Source organism: Polychytrium aggregatum (assembly GCF_025602895.1).
Source record: "Polychytrium aggregatum strain JEL109 chromosome Unknown BJ171scaffold_15, whole genome shotgun sequence".
NCBI lineage: Eukaryota > Fungi > Chytridiomycota > Chytridiomycetes > Polychytriales > Polychytrium > Polychytrium aggregatum.
In genome coordinates, this window is record NW_026516217.1 from 375009 (window position 1) to 394837 (window position 19829).

Consider the following 19829-nt stretch of genomic DNA (forward strand, 5'->3'; position numbering starts at 1 on the left):
CAGCCTTGGTCTATGCAACAGCGCGCTCATGCTGATGCCGAGCGATGGTTGATATATTAGGCGGAGATGAGCAGATGGACAAGCGTCGTTGCAGTCTACAGAGGCATGTGCTGGTCCAGAGAGTAGGTGCTGGTGGTAAAAAGCGGTCGATGGACAGTGCCGGCGATACCGGGAAGCGCTTCAGGCTTGGGCTGCTGCCCCACTCTCCTGGATCTGCTTCTGCTTCTTGTTCCAGTCGTGGTAGAGCATGCCGCCAGCAAAGAACGCTACCGTCAGGACATGGGCGCCTACGGCGAGGGCGAATAAGACGGGGGAGGGAAGCAGCGAGTGAGTCTGGGGTATCCCATCGAATCTGCTGGACTGAGCCTGAGTGCCCCATCGAGTCTGATGGACTGAGCGACGGCAAGCCCCAACGGTTTGCTCCGGCAGTGTGTCGACGATGCCATACCAACTCGGAAACGCTGGCCATACTGGAACCCAATCTTGTCCCCCCGGTTCAGGCTGCGGATCATCAGGAACAGGCCATAGGTACAGGCCACGAATCCTGCCCGGCAATTCAGGTGTGCAGTTCAAGGGTGGCCAGTTGGTGATCGGCATTGAAGATCGGCATTGGAGATCGGATGCGGTGCGCATTGGCGATGGGCCAGATCAAAGAGCAATCGGGCGGGTAAGCATCCTAAACCCAGTCGGCATATCGAGACTTGTGGGCTTTCGGAAGAGAACGTGTTTCATGGAGCCGCTCATTGGCGATGCACAGCGCATCGGGTGATCGCAGCGACAGTGCGTACCAGGGAAGATAAAGGGGTTCTCCAGGAACTTGCGCTTGGTGCGGCGAAAGAAGCCCTCCTCTGCCAGCCAGTCGGTGGAAGATGAGAGGGCCGTATGGGAGGAGGCGGATCATCTGTGGTCAGAGAGGGAGCCCGGTCGGGAGCAAAGCCGGTGCCGCGTGCTTACCGGATGGATGCAGGTTCGACATGACGGACGATTGACTGGATGCAGTGGGCGATCAACTGGATGCAGCGATGGTTAATTGCGGCAGAGGATGCGATGCACTCAAGCAGCACCTTCAGGAGCCAAGCCCCGAAAAAGCAAAACGCGCAGGCGGGCCGGGTCATGCCTGGTCGACATCATGCTCGCCCAGACAGCGTGCGATCCGGAGAGGAAGCCCTCGGTACTCACCCAGCAGACCGCAGCGCACCCACGCATGGTTGTCTCGCTCGCTCTGCCTATCGCCCATCGCCCATCCCACCGACCCGGCTGTGTTCTGGTCTCGACCATGGCCGACATTCATCCAAGTCTTGCTCGCCACAGACCGCACACGTGGCTGCTGCGCACGCCCGTCACTCCGCGTCACGCCCGCTCGGCTTGGCTCCGATGGCCCGGCCCGATCTGCAACCGCGATCTGCGGTCGTCTGCCGTCGTCGCTGTCGGCCTCCTCGTCTGTCTTCTGTCTTGGATTTCTATCTTGGCCTTGCGTCTTGGATTTCTATCTTGGATTTCTATCTTGGATTTCTATCTTGGACTGGTGTCGGTATCCACACACCCCCGCAAGCACTCTCTCGCCACGATCGCCTTCTCCTGCGGTCTCGCTTCCGTTCGGCCCCCAATTCCTGGCCCGACCCTGGCCCCCAAATCCTGGTCCGCACTTTGTCCTCCGTCGTCCGCCCATCTCCCTCGGCCCTTGAACTATCGCCGCCTTGGCCATTGTTCTTCGATCGATTTGGCCCATATCTTCACATAGCACACTTCTCTACGCCACCTCGGCCCGGAACCAGATCCACCTCAAGTGTCGCCGGCTCTCGCTTCTTCATCCCGCTGTACTCTGTTATCATGACGCTTGTTCGCACTCGCTCGGCAGCTGTGCTTCTTGGCTCCCTCGCGGGTTCATACTTGGCCTGGAACTACGTTCGATACTTGGTGCGGGCTTTCCGATCGCCTCTGCGAAAGCTCCCGGCTGCCAGCGACACCTTCTGGGCTGTGATTCTGGGTCCGCTGGATCGGTTTCGGATCGGCATCAAGACCTTCTTCAACCATATCCACTGCCTGCATCAAAAGTACGTCTTTCCTATCTCGGTTGCATCGGCGCCTGTCGCTGTCCAGCGCCCGTATCAGCATTTGTATCGGTGCCTTCTTTCTGCTCATGGATTCGCACCGATATCACCTGCACTAGACATGGCCCCGTCGTTGTTACCGACGCCAATACCATCAGCGTTGCTGACCCCGAGCTTGTCAAGCTGGTCCTGGTCACCCACGACTTTCCGAAGCCCGCGAGCTACTCGACAACCTTTCGCTTTGTCGGGCACTCATCGACGGACTCGCTCTTCTCTACTACCGATAAGCTGTACCATCGCAGGATGCGCCGCACCCTTGTGAGTTGATTGCGCTTTCCCGAGGCCTCTGATCATTGTTATCAGTGCTTCCAAGGCCACAGTGTCGGGGATGTTGGAGCGCCATGCTGTATTCATCGATGAGCAGTCCCTCGATGCTTCCCACGCTGTGCATCCTTGAGGGATACCTCCTCGATCGATGACCTCCAACTCTTTGACTCTGGTATCGGCGCTGACAGTGCTGCAATGCAGTCTCATTCCTTTGGTCTTCAGGAGCTCGGTGCCTTGGAACCCTTTATGGACAAATGCATCACCAGCACCTTTGATCATCTCGATTATCTCCACGCCCAAGAGGCATCCGGCAATCCGGCGTACGTAACAATCGACCTGTGGCGGTTCCTTGGATGCTTTGCTCTCGACGTCATTGGCGAGACGGCTTTTGGCCTTTCTTTCAACATGGCAAGTAGCATGCTGGCGAGCCACGGGAACCGGCGCGGACCAGCGCTCTGGCCCAGCGCTCTGGCCCATGCAGCAATCACGGCAAGCCGTCAGGGATGTCCGTTCCAGCGAGCGCAGCCACATTAAGACTTGCTCAACTGTCTTCGTCTAGATCGAAAAGCAAGCCCATCCACTTCCCTCGGCGATTGTCCGCAGATTCTACTTTACCATCACAGCTTATGTGTTTCCTTGGATCCGCTATCTGTTCTTCCTCCCGGGTGTCCGAGACGAGCGCGCCGACCTGAGCTACATCGAGGCATTCATGCGGGACATCATTCAGCAGAGACGCAAGACCGACAGCGGCCCCAAGCGAGGTGATCTTCTGCAGCGGATCATCGAGGCCAAAGATCCAGAAACGGGAGAGCCTCTCACCGATGAGGAGGTTGCTGCAAACACCGTCATGTTTCTGATTGCAGGAAGCGAAACTACAGGCAATGTAGGTTGCCCTCCGGATCTTTGGCACGAAGCACATATGCTTGCGCCGAGGATATGTTCCTGCTGCGTAGTATCCTTGGCTACAGCGCTCGCCTCGTGCAATCAACCAGGCAAGTTGGTGCCTTTGACTAACGAACCATTGCCGTCCAAAAACACGGATGCCGCAGACCATGTCCTTTGCGCTGATCAAGCTCCTCGAGAACCCACGAGCTCTGAAGCAGCTGGTGGCCGAGATTGACGCAGCTCACGTCGAGCCAACCTCTGGCCTCATCAGCCACGACACTGCCAAGAGCCTGCCCTATCTCAACGCCGTCATCTACGAGGTCCTGCGGCTTGTACCGGTCGTTGCCGGCGGGCCTCTTCGCGAGTTCCCATCCGACATGATCTTTGGCGGGTACTTTATCCCCAAGAACACTCGGGTCGTTGTGTCCACGATCGCAACCCACCACAATCCCCAGATCTGGACCGAGCCTGATGAGTTCCTCCCCGAGCGCTTCCTGGACTTGGAGCATGTCACCGGGGTATTCAAGTCCCACGAAGCCAAGGGCGAGCTTCTCCCCTTTTCCTCGGGCTCGCGCAACTGCATCGGCCGAAACTTTGCGCTTATGGAGATCCGGCTGTTCCTGGCCAACTTTTTGCGCAAATACGAGATCGAAGACGTCCCGGGCCAAGCCAAGGATCTCGTGTTGGCTGTGACGCTGCGGCTGGCGTCGGAGACCTACAGGATCAAAATCAAGCCTCGGACCGGGCCGTGCTGAGCCCCTTCCTCCCATTCATCTCTTCATCTCTTTATCTCTCTCTCTCTCTCTCTCTCTCTCTCTCTCTCAAAAAAAAAAAAAAAAAAAAAAAAAAAAAAAAAAAAAAACTCACGCTGTGTCCTTGCCGATGTATATCTGTTTTGTCCAACTATAGAGTCCGCCAGATGATTACAGACCGGACTCGGTCGTGTAGAGTCGGGGATGTGAACCGCAGCCCGTCCCTAGTTCCAAATACAGCGTGTCCGCATTGAAACGGGGCATTTAGACATGTCGATGTCTTGTGTGGATTGAATGATGCTGGTCGATCTGGCTGAATGATGTCGATCGTCGCTCGCGCTGTGGTATGCAACCAAAGGCAACCGGGCGCTTGTTGCCAACAATGGATCGTTCTCAAAAACAATGCACACGCCGTCCCAATCCTGTTTTGGATATACTGAATCGACTGTGGGCCACCGGTAGTGGAAACAGCGACACCAACAGCACCGACACATTCGTCGTCAATGCATCCACCGTCTCTGTCTCCGTCTCCGCTGCTGCTGGTGTCAGTGTCGTGATCATGTCCTCAGCCAGCAAGGTGAGGCATCCCAAAAACCATTTCGCTTGCTTCACAGTTTCCACGGGCCAGGACTGATGGTACTGCACCTCTTGAATTCTCCCAGCCGCATGAGGGAGACGAACACGAGCAGCTTCGGCTCCAGGAAAGGTCTGTTGATGGCCGATGGGTTCTTACGACTGCCCTCGGGAGAGAATTCCAACCGATCTCTCCACCAAATGACTCTTCCCTCTGATGTTTGTCCAACGATTACTGATCTGGCGATGGGTGTGGACGCAAACAAGACTCTACAGAGAGCGCCAACTTGTTGCGCAGAAACTTGAGCAGGCCCACAGGCGGGCCGAAAGGTTCCGGGAGGGAAAGGTGGGTTCAAATTCGTATGCGTCCGCAAGACCGCCGAGAACCATGGACTGGTATCCGCGCCGTGGTAACTAATAAGTACCATACCCTCCGCTGCGTCCGCCGACATCAATGGCCGCTCCAGAACAAGTCCCTTGACCATTCTTCCGACAATAAGGTGCATCTCAGGCTGCGTGCACTCGCACTCGCACTCGCCACCAGCAATAACAGCCCCGATTTCCCCCCCCCGGCGTTGGATGATGCCCAAACACTCATATACCAACGCTTGTAACTCACTCTCGCTGCACAGACCAAGCTGGGATCTGCATACGATCCCTTTGCGACAGACCCGGAGAGTGACTGGTCCCGCCGCCATTACGTCCCTGTCATGGGACCATACAATTTCTCGCTCGGGTATGCCTCGGGTACTTTTGCTTTGTCTTGAGCTGTGCAACAGATATTAATGCCCCATCTCTCCACCTGTATATCCACGAACTCTACATCCACGACCTGTACATCCACGACCTCTACATCCACGACCTCCGCTTCCACCACTCCCTTCGCCTCACTTATCTTCGGTGTCGCGGTAGTTACGACTCGATCGAACATGATGAAAACCCGATTCTGAAGCAGATTGGTCGCTTGCGAAATCAGTATCTGCGTAACGGAGGGTCCAGCCCGAAGCTGCTCGCTCAGATGCGGGCACTGGAGGAAGAAGCCCTGCGTGTCGATCATAGTGTCGCCAAGGACACCGACCGCTCGGACATTCTCCAGGGCCTGGATGACAGCCAGAAACGAGCACCGAAACTCAAAGTATGTCGCGGCTTTCTACTTCTCCACTGGCTTGATGATACAACCCATATCCATCCTCCAGCAGAACAAGTTTCGGGTATAGAGTTCATGGTCCAGAGTCATCTGGGTGGCAGTAACCACGGGGCAGGTCGCTTAAACTCTCAAGGTCATTTCCATCGACTTGCTTGCCCTTCCTCGCTGAGCTCAGGAAATGAAGAACGTGGCCACAGAAATAAGCAAGTCTCAGCTCGATCTGCTCGAGCCGAACACTCAGCCAGGCTGGAGTGACGACCGACTTGGTATGTGCCGCCAATGAGACAGAGGAGGTACCTTGCAAAGAAATGCGCCAACCGGTGGATTCTCAGGGCACTCGGATGAGCTGAACAGTCTTTCGTCCATTCAGAGGATGAAGAATTGAGGCAAATGCGTCTGGATCACAAGAAAATCATCCTGCGAATGGAGAACGAAAGGGAGATCATTAATCAAAAGATGAAGCTCGATCAGTTTAAGAGGTACGGCGGCGCTCGTAAGCTCGGAGTTGACCTGATCCGTGCTGTTTGTGTTTGACGATGGCCTCTCGATCCCCTCCACTGAACTGAAAGGAGAATAGGATACACCGGAGGCATGGGTGCTGGAGCTGGTGCGGCTCCATACAAGTACGCCAACATCGATGCTGGCGAAAGCACTGCTTCGCCCGTTAGTGGCTCGTTGGAGCAGCTGTCCACGAACCTTGGCGGCTCAACCCCGGTTCGGGTAAGCATGTACAGACTTGTGGCTGAATGCAAATACATCCGGGAAGCCAGTGCAGCGATTGTGTCGATAGCCACACTTTCAGGGCCTTTGAAATCGGCCCGGTGGGATTGAAGATGCTTACTCGCCGATACACATGTGTCTCCTCTCCACAGTCCACAAGCGAAGAGGTGATGGCCCTGGCAAACGCCGAACCAGACTCGTCCATGTACATACCCAGCGAGGGATTCACGATATTTTGGTGAGTACGCAGCGCTCCCGATGCGGTAGTTTGCACACTGTCGTAGAGTGAAGCCTTCCAACGCTTCCAGAAGTCCAATTCTCGTGGAGTTAGAGATATGGCTGCAATCTGGCTTGCCGACACCCTCTCTGTCCCCGATTTGCCGCAGGGATTTCGTTGGCGGATTGCCCTCATCGGTTCGCAGCCGCTCGGTCATCATTGGCTTTGCTATATTCTCTGGAAGCACCTGCCGACGGGAGCTGAAGTATCTAAAGCCGCACGATTGCCAAACCGACGAAAATACAAAATTCATCTTTTCCTCGCTGAGTAGCTCCTCCAAGCTGCTGGATGTAGGTCGACGTGACGGTCGAGGCGTGGCAGCTTGTTCACTTGCTAATGTTTTCCAGGATTGTTCCGGGATACCTCCACTTTGGTGCTCTCCAGTGAATCTTGCTGTGGGTGATCAAAACGACTGACAAGACTTGCGCCCTAGATCCCAGCCGTACGGACATACAGGGTCTTTGTCGACGTGCGGGTATCTCAGCTTGAATACGAAGCATCGAACGAACAGAAGCTGATTGGGTGGAGCTGCTTTGACCTGTTCAACACTAGCATTGATCTTGACCACGGATTCTGGTCTGTGGCATGACGGCTTGCTCTGCCTTGGCACCGATTTGGATGCAAATCTACTCTAAGACGGATGATTGCCTTGCAAGCACTGATGATTCCGTGGATGCTACAGGAAAATACCAGTTTTCGCTCCACCCATCGACTTTGACAGGACGACCCAAGATACATACAAGTCGCTGGAATGGTAGGATGAACCGCTTGTCGTCCCAGAGGCTCTACACGGGTACTTAAGCTCTCTCACACACACACCCTCCACCAGTATTCGAGGAATGGGGATCTATCTCCGAATCATCGACAACAGCGCATTCAAGGCCCACCACGGTCTCACCATCGATCCACCAACACATCGGTATCAATACCGACACCAACGATACGACAAGAACGAGGCATGTTCGATATCGGCGCTGCAACGACACCAGAGCCATTGCCCTTGTGCTCTTGCGAGCCTCTTGTATTGAGACCGTGGCCCGTTTCTGTCTCCAGGAACCCGTGTTCGACGACCCATCAGACCCTCTTGGTCAGAAAGAAAAGGGCCGGTACGACTCGATGGCCGAGCTCCGCCCACAGCCTGCGGTTCCGGTCGAGACCGAAAAGCCGCATCTGGACCTGGAAACGGCTGTGTTTGCAAGGTACCCATGACACAGTGCATTTTAGTGAGGCTGGTTGCATATGTGTGTGCATGCATACAAGGCTTTGGGTGCTGTTACTTACACCGCGACTTGTTCCCCATCCGCTGTGTGCGCTATTCAAGCATCGGCGTCCAGTTTGATCGAATCGACTCTCTTCCGGATGTCTTCTATCCCCGTGCCCGCGTCACGATCCTGGACGAAGCCCCGGAGGGTGGTGCCGATGGAGCCCAGCAGTTCATCACCGAGCCTGCTGACGTACGTGTCGGCTGTGCATTCCAGAGATTTTGAGTTCAGAGATTTTGAGTTGACTCTGAACAAACAGTCAGTCGCTTCTCGGGATGGGTCAGTATTGACCCAAACTGCACATTTTTGACACCCCCCCCAGTGCGGAGCCGACGCCGGGAGCCATGGATGGCCCGAGACCAACAGTGCCAAGATATTTGAAGACATTGCCGTTTCGGTCTCCAGGCGGATCACCATCGATATATTCCCAGAGCCGGTGAGAAAACGGGCCAACCACAGCACCGATCGACTCGGTTTACTATTTTTTTCTGGTCACCAGCGATCCCGAGCTGATCTCGAGCAGATCCTGATCTAGCACAGGTGGAGTGCGGGCCTCGCTGGAGATAGCTGGTGCTCACTCATAGCTTGTACTTCAATCCACCGCGATCCATCAGGAGGACAACTCGGATTGGGTGCCGATTGCATTTACCGAAATGCGGCTCTTCAGCTCCAAAAATGGCTCGGCCCCAGGTAGATCGCGCTTGTAGTGGCCAGTCCTGCTGCACTTGTTGGCCTCTGCCGGGTGAGGGGCTTGTATTCACTGAATCGAATGTACCGATCCCAGCTCTCAAGGTTGGAAAGCACCGTCTGCCACTGTTTCGCATTCCAGTCAATGGAACTCCGATCAAGTACAATGATGCGTGCATTGAAATCACACTCTTCGCTGGAGATACCGTTCCAGAGAAGCAGGTGGGTGTTTCCGTGATTCTTCGCCGTGCATGGTCAGCGAATGTAATATGCCGGCTCCCGCAACCGAAAGAGAGCCACTCACACATTAGCCCGTCGACCCGGTCTATCCGTCTGGCGTCAAGATGTTTTCACCTCGGCTCTACGAGCTCCCCATCCCACAATCGGCCTGGAGTCTGATTACCCCAAAGCGATCAGGCAGGTGGAGGGGATCGCGGTCCTCCAAAACGCCTTCACCACATCCACCAGACATCCGTGCTAATCACTCCCACTCTCTAGCTGCCAGAACAACTTTCAAACTCGGAAGCAAGTTTTACTGCTGCATCGACTCAGGTTTGATACTAATCAAGACCGCTGGACTGGCTACCATCTCCATCCAACCTCAACAAACCCTCCAGCTGACCACTGTTAATGTATTCGCGTCCAGCCCGCTTCTTGCCCGACAATTTGGGCCCCTGTTGCGTCATTGCCAACGTCCTCACGGCCAAACATCGGAAGCTCAGTGGCTGCGAAGCCGAAATGCGAGCCCTGTTCAACCCAGACACCCTCCGGTATTTTCCATCGTTCGATGTGAGTATGCTTCGGCTAGCACGACATCACCTCGTACTTTCCAGCGAGTCCCCTACCTTCCTCGAACACTGACCACTCGCCTCCGCCAGTTCCACAAGTCCTACCAACCTTCCAGCCTCGACCCCACTGCGGTCATTGTCTTCAAGATGTTTGGGATCGACGTCTTTTCAAAACAAGTCGTGCTCGTCGGGACTGCATTGTGCAATCTCTTTGTCGACATCGATACTGGGGTTCAGCCTCAGCCCAAATGCCCTGTCAGCAAGCTCAGCCTGAACGAGGGAGCATTCAGTATCAGTCTCCGCCTGGGACCACTTCCAGAGAGCGACATTCAGCTCACGACACGATCGATGGATAATGAGCCCAAGTGTGTTTGTAGCGCACTTTGAGTCGTCGCGTATGTGGATATAGGCTATCTAGCATCCCGGATTCTCGCGGATCTGACGGTCTCTCTCGCCCGCTTACCAGGCTTCCATGTGCGACACTGTTGGTACGCATAGTGGAATCGAGCAGCGACGGTAAGGATGTGAAGCAAGTTGCACGGCTGAGCATCGGCTCGGCGCTTCTGTCTCTGACGGCAAGGCTGCCATTTCGACAGATGCACCCATCCTGTCCACCAAGCAAGAGTACAATACCCTGCGTTCAAAACCGAGCTCCTACGAGCGCCAGATCTATCCGTATCTTGCCACAATCAAGTCCACAATGACTCTAAGAGATATCCTTTTTGTGATGGGTCAGAGCGCTGACTTTGGTCAAGATATCTCGACTCAGCCGTGGGATATTCAATTGCCTGTTCTTATCCTTGACTCAATTGCTGCAAACTTTTTAATCGATACAGCTCCTCATATCGATGGAGAAGGCAAAGCGGCAGAGCGAACAGGTGCATATTTGATTGTGCATAGACGTGGACATTTAACTGACTCTGCCATGATCCTGCAAGCCCCAAAGGTCGCCAATGTAGCTAACAAACGTATGGTGGTTCGATGAGCAGGGACTCGCTGGGTCCAGGGACGAGAGAGGTATGCTTTTGCGACCTTTGCCAAAAGGGGGTCAGAATTTCATGACCCGCTGTCGCACCGCATGAGACTCTGAGCAACTCGGAGCTTACTCGTATCGAGTGCCAGGAAATGCTTTCTGGGCCGCTGGCTGACTACATTATTCTCATAATGTAGCAGAGCCAGAAGACGCCCAAGAGGAGGTATTTTTGCACAGAGCAGGCATTATATTGACAACTTCAGACCGAGCTATGCATCAAAGCAGGCTTCTGGAGTACCCAATTGCTTCCTTGCCCAGGCGATGCATGGGGGCGGATGGATCAGCAGCGGTGTTGATTGTGCACTAACGGCCAGCTGGGTACGGGCGGTGTGTCTTGGCCGACCGCAAGGATTTATCCGGCGACCAGGCAGCTGCAGAGACCACCAAGAAGCTGGCAGCCATTCGTTTCGATGACAGTCGCATCCTCGATGTGAATCCGGCATACGTATGCCCATATGATCCCAAGTGTGGATTTTGCGTTTCGGTCGATAGTGCCAACAAGCTGTCAGCCAAGGGTGCTGCCTTTGCACTGCTGTCGATATGTCCGCCAGCACATCTCTACCATGACGAGAAAGATCCTGCCGCCGTCGAGGTATTCGCAGACGACTTGCATCCCGTATCGTCGCTCGACATGGACTCCCATTATCGATCGCCCGTCTGGCGCGACGGCTTCCATGTAAGAACTTGCTCCTACCCGAACTACTCGTGCTATTATGCGATCACGCCGTGCGGTGTTGTAGCGTACTGATCGATGGCGATGGAATCGGGCTCACTGCAACAATTGCCGGCGGCACAGTGGTATCGAAGACGCAAATACTCCAAGCGCATGCTGGTCGTGATTGATGTTCGCACCATGATCAACATCAGCGACAACTGGTCCGTTGTGTCTGAGGGCTGGACCGGCATCCCGATCTTTGATAACAAGGGCTACGTCCAATATGGCGTGTATCGCTTGCCGCTGGTAAGCAGTGTGGCCTGACGACCTGGTTGTGTGTGCTATCCTCAGCGTGAGATGCATTCGTTGTGTGGTGTACCGGGAGATACTTGACCCGCCAAATTGGGACCTCGGATCATCGGGACAGAGCCACAGGCTCACAGCCAACTTGCGGATGATACTTGACCACCGATGACCTCTCTGCATTAGTTTGAGGGCACGCCGCCGTCCACATTACTCAAGGCGCTCGAGACAGATAACTTCAACGTAACCATAACGGCGGCATTGTTGGGGAAGGCCATTCGGTATAGCCGCAAATCCAGCTCGGTGTTGGTGCGTCTCGGAGATGCCCGGCGATGCGACGAGCTGGCTACAGACTATGCAAATGAGGTACGTTATCTTGTGTCGATTTACGCTCATCTGGATTCAAGCATAGCCCAACTAAGCGTTGGCCGGACCTATTCCAATGGACTTGCGAAGCATGTCAATCTCAGCTATATGCCAGAAAACCACCGAGCATTCCTCGAGCCGGTGGCTGGCTCATCGGTATCCTCGATACTGCCCCGCAAGACCACCAGGGAGGAATATGCCCAAATATTTTTCGACACTGTCAGCCAGGTCTGCGGTCAGCTCTCACGACTTGGCGAAGGGGCATGTCTATCACACTATGCAGGTATCGCAGCAGAGAGCGCCGCAGTCTAACACCATTTGTACTTGCGACAGATATGCCACCCGACGTAAATGCGCTGTGGTAGCCAACAGACCAATGGAACAATTCTGCTTCGAGCAACTTTGTTACTGTTACTCGAGAGGAGGTGCAAATAGCCCCAAGGCGGTCTCTCGATGCAGCTATGGGCTGGAATCCAGTTCGTCATCATCCACAAGAGCTGCCCTGTTGGTGGATCGTGGAATGCCGATCGCCCATATCGACGAATCAACGTCGCTGCACGCACTCCAGTGGGGTGGTCGCTACGATGAGCGAGTGTATATGTATTCAGGAGCCAGAGATACAGCGGCTAACCCCAGAGCCATGAACGATCATCAAACAATACGCAGATCCCCGTTGTTGTATGGCAGAATGGTTGATTCCCCCCCCCACGGACAGATGGTAGATGCGGAGCTTGAGAAGCCATGAGGCACATGCCTGGACCATAGCGCCTTCGGACGGGTGATGATGTTTGTAGCGTGGCATACATCAGATTGCATATCCGGAAGGACCTTCCCGCGACGGCATATAGAACGTGGCCAGGAAGCCAGAGGTTGCGGACAGCGAGGCCATCGCAAAAACGAGCCAGGGACTATGCAGGTCCGAGCCCACTTGCCAAACAAGCCCCGAGACCGCCGGACCAATTGTGCGGACGACCGAGGCCATGCATCCTGCAAGTCCGTGGATAAGTCCCAAGTGCTTGACCTTGACCGAGTCGGTGATCATCATGACCACGCTGATGTAGAGCCATCCTTCGCCGACGCCGATAAAGCACGCCGCCGCTATCAGTGCCGGCCAGGTCGAGATCTGTCCAAAGATGGGAGGGAGCAGCACGGCTGGGATAATCAGCAGGCAGCCGATGCGGTACGTCCACACGGTCCCGAAGCGTCTCTGGACGGGGTAAAAGAGGATCTTGGCCCCGAGTTTTGCGATGCTTGTGGTCATAACTGCGGCTCCGGTCTCGCCAGTGCCCATGCCAAAGCCGCCGGCTTCGTGGCTTGCCGAAGCAAGCAGCGGGAGTGAGGTGCCGTAGATGCTGTTTGAGAGAGCATAGATCGAATACAAAAGCATCGGCATGATTGTCCGGATCGAAAGTAGTCTCCAGCAAGAACGGAAGAACTGGACCATGGGTCGCAGGAATGCGGGGACGGCTGTTGCACCATGCACGGATGGCTTGAACTTGCCGCGGACTACATCGGAGGAGGACGAGTCGTCATCATCGCCCTCGTCGTCGCCAACGAGATGATCGTGGGGAAGTTTGGAGCCGGAGCTTGCAACCGGCTCCATGATGAACGACTCGTCCAGGGGATCGAGCTCTTCGCCAAAGTCTTGGCCGGTCAGTCCCTGGTACGAGTGCGACGAGTCGTGGGCTTCTCGCAAAAACTGAATGTCGAGGGCGATGCCGATGAGGGCCAGGACAGCACCCAGGGCACAGGCAACGAAATAGGGTCGCTCTTCGAGAAACTGCACTCCTTGAAACAGAGCCTTGTCGCCAAGGAGCCCTCCAAGCAGCGAGCCGACGATGCCGGCAGCACCAAAGACCACTCCGTACATGGAATAGCCCCAGGCTCGGCTCTGGTCGTCGCTTGCAAGCTCGCCTATCATGCCTTTGGCAACGACGGTGTTGGCAGCAAAGGCACCGCTGATGGACAAGCCGAGAGCGGCCAGCCAGTACTGCGTGCTGAGGCCGAGGCACAGTGTGCCGGTGCAGTAGCCGACAAGCCCGAGAAGGAGGATGGGCTTGCGGCCGACTTTGTCTGAGGCTGTGCCCCAGACGATTGTCATGAAGATTGTGGGGAAGAAGTAGGCCGACTGGAGCAGGCCGGCATAGTAGGCATAGGCCGGTTTGTCGCCGGCCATGACGATGCCTTGAGATGTTGGGCTGATGAGGGTCCTGGCCATGAACGGATACAGCGGCACCAGCATGTGGTGGATGAGGACCTCGGGAAGCACATTGGTGAGAAGCAGGATGCACTGCATCATCGGAAAGCCGTTGAAGGACGAGCTCCGGAATCGGTCAGAGAACGTTGATGCCATGACGAGTCAGGTGTAGACAACACGATTGAGATGTAGTTGCAGACCGCGGCGGGACAGTTAAACGCAAAGCAAGGTGGGATCAGGCAGGCGGCAGTTGCTCCGGCTTGGGGTGGCAGCGAGTCTGGATTGCGTTGGTGGAGGTGTTCAGGGGACAGGAGTCAGGCCGATCGACGTTGCTGTGAGAACAGGGAGTGGGGGAGGGTCTCAACAGCCCCCGAGAGAGGTGTGGCCGGAAGGAGGCAAAGGCAGCCGAGATGGCGGCAGAGGCACCGAGGCAGAAGCGTCAGCAGCGACGATGGACAAGACTGGCGAACAGATGGAAGATGGGCGAACAGCAAGACCACGGAGCGAACGAGAAAGAACGACGCATCGGCAAAGACAAGCACGGGACGGCGTCGCACCGACAAGGACAGCCCCAACAACGAAGCTGCTCTCTCCTCGCCATCGCTGATCGGCCCCGCTGATGCAGCAGATGCAGCAGATGCAGCAGTTCGGAAACGACGACACGGACACCCCCCGCGCGGGGATCAAGGTCACCGCAGCGCAGGTGCAGGCCATCTTGGATGCCCACGGCATCCCGTCCGACAGCGACTGCGTCGTCGAGCCGGTCGAATGTGGGTTCAACAACCAGACCCTCATCGTCAACAGCAAGTATGTCCTGCGGCTGTGTGGCCGCCACTGGAAGGAGACCAAGACCCTCAATGAGATGGTCGCCCTCACCATTCTTGGAGAGAGCATGCCTGAGTTCGCCCCGCGGCTGCTCGGTTATCAGTGCAAGGCGTCGGGGCTCCTTGCCTACGAGTATATTCTCATGACGAAGCTGGAGGGCAGCAATCTCGAGGAGCTGTGGCCCAGCCTGACACTTCCTCAGAAACTGGATGCCGTCCGGCAGATCGCCAAGATCCTCCACCGGGTTCGGACGACGGGAAGCTGGAAAGAAACAGGAAGTCTGTCCCTTGCCCCAGACGGAAGGACCGTCGTCGTTGTCGACGATCTCATCGGCTTTGGCCGAGCCTCGTCGTGGGCGACTGCCATCGAGAACAAGATCAGAACTCAGGTCGAAAAGCTGGAGAACCTTGCGATCGACTCGATCCTGCGACCGCTGCAGTCGCTGCTTCCCCGAATCCGCCAGTTCCAGGCGCTTTTTCACGAGCAAGGCGCCGCCTGGATCGATGCCGAGAATAACGCAACCGTGGTATTCACCCAAGGTGATTTTGAGCTGCGGAATGTCATCGGACGCCTTGAAAGCGGCCGGATTGTGGTCAGCGGGCTCGTCGATTACGAGTTTGCAGGTCCCGCCGACTGGCTCCGTGAATGGCATGAAGGGTTCAGCTTTGCCGGCTGTCGCCTGGTCGATGAACTGGACGAGCCAGACGAAGCCGAGGCCGAGGCCATCTCGGATCTTTCAGCTCTCCGGTCGGCGTTCTTGGAAGAGGCCTCGGCGCTCGGAATCAAGGTGCCTTTGATGTCCGACCCTGCTGTGGTCAAGGCCTGTCGAGTATACCACCTCTGCGAGTACATCCTTCCCTGGTGGCTCGCGGATGTCAAACAGGTGCCCGGAGACGACCGAAATCAAGAGCGCCTGCGCCGAGCGATGGAGCGACTCGATAAGTATCTTGGATTCTTTGGCCTCTAGCTCTCACCCGGCCCAGAGTCGCCGGCGATATGTTGGTTGTCGCGAGCTGCGTCGAAGGAGCACATTGGTTGTGAGCAATGTAGCTTTGCGGCTCGGCGGCGGCACTTGGACATATGAAGCTTGGATTGATTGAACTCTGCGATGAACAATGTCAATTCATTCCAAGTCCCGTCGGTGAGCACCACTCCAACGTGTGGGAAATTCTACTGGGATGTTACGTTTTGTCTTGGAGGGGCTGCCCCAGTGATGGAGCGAGCTAGAGCGGTGAGCAGCGACGAGTTGCTGCAGATCCGACGACCTGAGTTCAATGAAACAACACACACCTGGCACGAGGAGGATGTGGGTGTGGGGATGCGGGCTTCAATCAAAGGACATGCTCTGCCTCGTCCAAGGGCCATCTGCATGCCCTGTGTTGGGTTGCGGCCGCTGTGCTGAGTCAAGCCGTCCAATCCCAGCGGATCGTCCGAATGGCCCGTTCTTTCCTCTCGATGCTGCAGCATCACTCGATCATAGCCCGCTATGAATCGCGGACTCGGAAATTTATCGTGCTGCAGGCCGTCTTTGCTTGCAACAGCGTCCTACCTTGGATGTTTTGCTCAAGCGCCGCTGATCGTCCCTCCCCTTCGCAAGGTGCCGTTTCTGTGCGAGCATCCTCCAGATCCCAGCACCATGAGGTTCGGCTCAGCGTCATCCAATAAAGAGCAGGCTCGACTGGGCACTTTCCAGATCAGCCACTATCGTAAGTCCGCCCGGCTTAAGCCCGGGCATCGAATGGCCATCTCCCACAGACTGTATCGCGATCGTTCTGAAGCCAACCTCAGGCATCCAGCTGCTTTATCGCAGTCCCATGGGCCGGGATACTTCTGCCTGGTTTGAAGTAAGGCAATAGTGCCGGTGACGGTTGATGAGTGCTAATGCTATCCCCGCCTTTGCTGGTTGCCAAAAGCCGGCGACCCCTCGGTCAAGGTCATGTCAGACCAACTCCTTCGCGGCCACCCACCTTACTCTGTAAACCGTCGGTGGGTTGCTCTCGTTGTTGTCGATATACTCTTGAATCGGGCAGCTGGTGCACACTCCGTCACTATGGCGGAGACCCGATAGCCTGACGCAGCTTGCAGGAGCAGCCATGCGCACATAGCCACCGAGCCATTCCCTCACCCTTTACTTCTGGGTCAGCAATGGGCTGGACGAGCCCGTCATCGTCACCGCCATCGATCTCAAGAAGCTGACCCAGCAAATTGCGGGCTATGGCATGGAAGAGAAGTTGCGGCAGATGAAAGCGGACGACGTATGGAGATGAATATTAGCCCTCCCTCACGCTCTCTGAGTTCATCATCGCAAGTCTCTGCATCTTGCCTCTCATCGCCGCCTTATCCCTGGCAGCTGCATTCGTCACATTGCCGAAATGTGCCCCTCTTCGTCAACTGCATGTCATCCTCCCATCTCAGCCGTGTACCGCTCCCGCGTTCTCACCACAACGACCTTGGTTCTCACGATATCGCTGACAACACGGCAGCGCCAGGAACGCTACCGGCTTTCCAAAGAGCGAGTAGCCAACTGGGAAAACACAATCGCCGGACAGCGACGCAAAAAGCTGCAGTTTCGACAGGAAAAGTACGAGGCCGAGGAAGCCGAGAGACAGATTCTCGATAAGCAGTATAAGCAGGACGAGGCCGAGCGACGAAGAGAGGCCATCAACCGCGCAAAGAAGCTGCAGTACTATGAAACAGATCTCGTCAAGGCCTTCCACAGCAAAGTGCTGTTGCACCAAGTGCTGCAGGTAACCGCGAATTTCTGTTGCCATTGTCTGGCGTGAAAGAGGAGAGCCCACAGAAGCTCTAACTACGGCAATGCCCGTCTGGAAGTCGGCTTGGTAATCGGAGGATGTTGTCGAGCATGTAGCTTTGTGGCCAAGCATCAAGTTGATTATATTACTTCTGCTACTCTCCAGGAAAGAGACAAGCAGCTTGCCCTGAAAAAGGAGAGACAGGAAATCCAAAAAGCAGAGGATGGAAAATATCTACGAGCGGCCGAGGCCAAGCTTGCAGCAGACATCGAGGCAGAGGCAAAGGTCAACAACGAAAACCGCAAGCGTGACATCGCCACAGCGCACGACCAGATGCAGCAGCACCGGCTAAAGTTGGATAAAGAGGAGGCAGAGATCCAGGTAGGTACCGGCACACCGATAGCTCGAATTGATGCACGCAAATCTCGGACTTGTCCAGCCAAATGCACCGAGGCAATCATAGCCCATCTCTCGCTGTGCTTTGGATGCTTCCTCGCCTTTCTCCGGGTGGCCCCTCGCGAATCCCTTGCTTATACTCGTATTCTCCAAATGCAGCGTAATGTCGAGCTCGGAAAGGCAGAGCTAAAAGCAGACCAAGAGTATAAGATGTGGCAACAGGCGCGCGAAATCCAGCGCAGGGCCGAGGGAAAGGCCCTGCAGAAGGAGTTGCTGGAGATGGCCCGTGATACCAAGGTGCGAGCCCAGTCGGCCAAGTCGAGAGATCTCGAAGAAGAGAAGCGAATACACGCCTGGACTGTCCGCAAAGCCCAGCAGGTTGCCCAGCGAAAACGGGTAGAGAAGAAATGGATCGAGTACGTTTCATCCACTGCATGCTGTGATGGTGGGCTGGGAAGGGGCACCATTCGGCGATTCGCATGGCTGATGAAAAAAAGTGTACATCTGTACAAGACGCCATATTGGAGCATATTTTCCCAGCCTGTTGCAGTTGCAGCGCTCTACTGACTGCATGTATGAACAGAGATGGTATCCAGATGCGCGAGAAGCTTGGCGAGCGGCAGTTCAAGATATGCAAAGATGAGGACATCAAGCTCGAAGAGAGAATCGCCAAGGCCGCCAAGGAGAAAGAAGTCCATGATATTACGGAGATATTGGCCCAGGAGGACAAGAAGAAGCGGCAGCAGGAGGAACTCAAACTGTACTTTAAGGAGTCGGTAAGAACGGATATGCAGATTGGCCAGAAGTCCTGGACTAAGCGCTGCAGCAGAGTCAAACTGAAGCTCACCATGATATGTTTTGTTGTCGCCCTGAATCTCTCGCCATGCAGATTCGCCAAGCCGAAGAGGCACAGAAAGTGCGCAAGCAGCTCGAAAAGCAGGAGCTGGATGAGTACATGAGGATACACAAAGAGGTGGTTGAGGAGGACATTCGAAGGCGAGCCCGAAACCTCGAGACCGGCAAAAAGCTGCAGGAGTTCCACATTCACCAGATGGTAAGCTTGGAACTCTACCGGGGGTATGGGGCATCGGGTATGGGGTATTCCCGAACACCGATGCCCTGGATCGGCCCGGTGGTTGCTGTCGGCCGAGATGCCAGGGTTTTCCGGCCGGGCAATCTCATCTTCTCAACCCGAACTGCCTCTCGCATACTTCCTTGGCCCTTAGGAACAAGCGCAAGCCACCCGGCAATGTGAGCGGCAGCGCAGCATTGATTTCGACAAAACCAAGACCGACCAGCTGCGCAACGAGGAGCAGGATCTTCAGAACTACATGCGCGACATGATGACCACCGAGAAATGGGCTCAAGAAAACCCCAGGCTGAAGGCGTATATCCACAACCAACTGAGCCCGCACGCTACAAAGAAGGACCTCGGTCGACACTCAAGTGCCCGTCGGCAGCGTGTGAACACTGCCATGCGTCTGGGCCTGGTTGGCCGATACGGGAAAGTGGTAAGAGCAGCTTGGTCCGCACCCCGGCTTGGTTTCTGGGAACCCGGAGGCCGAGCGACCAGACGGCAGCCGCCGGGCCCATCAGACTTTCTGAGTTCTCTCTCCAACCACTGTCATACCAGGATACTGCCCGAGCCAATCCTATTTGCGCTGGCGACTTTCTCAAGGTCGTGGGCGAGCCTCTGGATCTCCCGGGCAAGCTCACTCCCGCCCTGGTTGCCGCCGCCAAAGCACCCGAGATCGCTTAGGTCGTAATTGCTGGGTACTGGCGGCGCCTGTATCAATCCTCATGCACGACACGACATGGAGCAACTCCCAGTG

General features: G+C 55.7%; 6 protein-coding genes across 6 annotated transcripts; 4 read left to right on the forward strand and 2 right to left on the reverse strand.

Moving 5' to 3' along the window:
• Window positions 1–7: 7 nt before the first annotated feature.
• Window positions 8–1340, reverse strand: BJ171DRAFT_501760 (uncharacterized protein). Its single transcript, XM_053110704.1, has 5 exons — window positions 1180–1340; window positions 955–1010; window positions 789–848; window positions 449–544; window positions 8–287 (listed from the first exon to the last, which is right to left on the reverse strand). Exons 2-5 carry the CDS (start codon window positions 974–976, stop codon window positions 181–183), a joined length of 285 nt encoding a protein of 94 aa, XP_052967396.1. The 5' UTR covers window positions 977–1010; window positions 1180–1340; the 3' UTR covers window positions 8–180.
• A 136-nt stretch (window positions 1341–1476) lies between these two features.
• On the forward strand, window positions 1477–4396 carry BJ171DRAFT_501762 (cytochrome P450). Its single transcript, XM_053110705.1, has 5 exons — window positions 1477–2054; window positions 2171–2369; window positions 2580–2786; window positions 2938–3261; window positions 3428–4396. Exons 1-5 carry the CDS (start codon window positions 1831–1833, stop codon window positions 4016–4018), a joined length of 1545 nt encoding a protein of 514 aa, XP_052967397.1. The 5' UTR covers window positions 1477–1830; the 3' UTR covers window positions 4019–4396.
• A 1-nt stretch (window position 4397) lies between these two features.
• Window positions 4398–12652, forward strand: BJ171DRAFT_615891 (uncharacterized protein; the record flags this gene model as incomplete). The annotated part of the gene is made up of 30 exons (XM_053115341.1): window positions 4398–4592; window positions 4678–4721; window positions 4865–4934; window positions 5221–5335; window positions 5368–5723; window positions 5911–6001; window positions 6106–6228; window positions 6313–6455; window positions 6506–6693; window positions 6878–7022; window positions 7166–7308; window positions 7415–7486; window positions 7614–7931; window positions 8054–8186; window positions 8317–8430; window positions 8579–8684; window positions 8824–8903; window positions 9212–9233; window positions 9328–9470; window positions 9560–9834; window positions 9879–9985; window positions 10066–10193; window positions 10306–10347; window positions 10459–10486; window positions 10817–11178; window positions 11299–11463; window positions 11647–11769; window positions 11813–11826; window positions 11931–12054; window positions 12160–12652. 30 exons carry the CDS (start codon window positions 4398–4400, stop codon window positions 12175–12177), a joined length of 3987 nt encoding a protein of 1328 aa, XP_052967398.1. The 3' UTR covers window positions 12178–12652.
• Window positions 12602–14411, reverse strand: BJ171DRAFT_71700 (major facilitator superfamily domain-containing protein). The gene has a single exon (XM_053115843.1). It carries the CDS (start codon window positions 14177–14179, stop codon window positions 12632–12634), a length of 1548 nt encoding a protein of 515 aa, XP_052967399.1. The 5' UTR covers window positions 14180–14411; the 3' UTR covers window positions 12602–12631.
• A 97-nt stretch (window positions 14412–14508) lies between these two features.
• BJ171DRAFT_501768 (uncharacterized protein) lies at window positions 14509–16142 on the forward strand. Its single transcript, XM_053110706.1, has one exon. The coding sequence runs from the start codon at window positions 14643–14645 to the stop codon at window positions 15813–15815; it is 1173 nt and encodes a 390-aa protein (XP_052967400.1). The 5' UTR covers window positions 14509–14642; the 3' UTR covers window positions 15816–16142.
• A 342-nt stretch (window positions 16143–16484) lies between these two features.
• Window positions 16485–19828, forward strand: BJ171DRAFT_598438 (uncharacterized protein; the record flags this gene model as incomplete). Its single annotated transcript, XM_053114841.1, has 10 exons — window positions 16485–16554; window positions 16762–16834; window positions 16992–17103; window positions 17332–17595; window positions 17767–17982; window positions 18157–18413; window positions 18581–18773; window positions 18887–19051; window positions 19224–19508; window positions 19631–19828. 10 exons carry the CDS (start codon window positions 16485–16487, stop codon window positions 19754–19756), a joined length of 1761 nt encoding a protein of 586 aa, XP_052967401.1. The 3' UTR covers window positions 19757–19828.
• Between the last annotated feature and the right edge of the window lies 1 nt (window position 19829).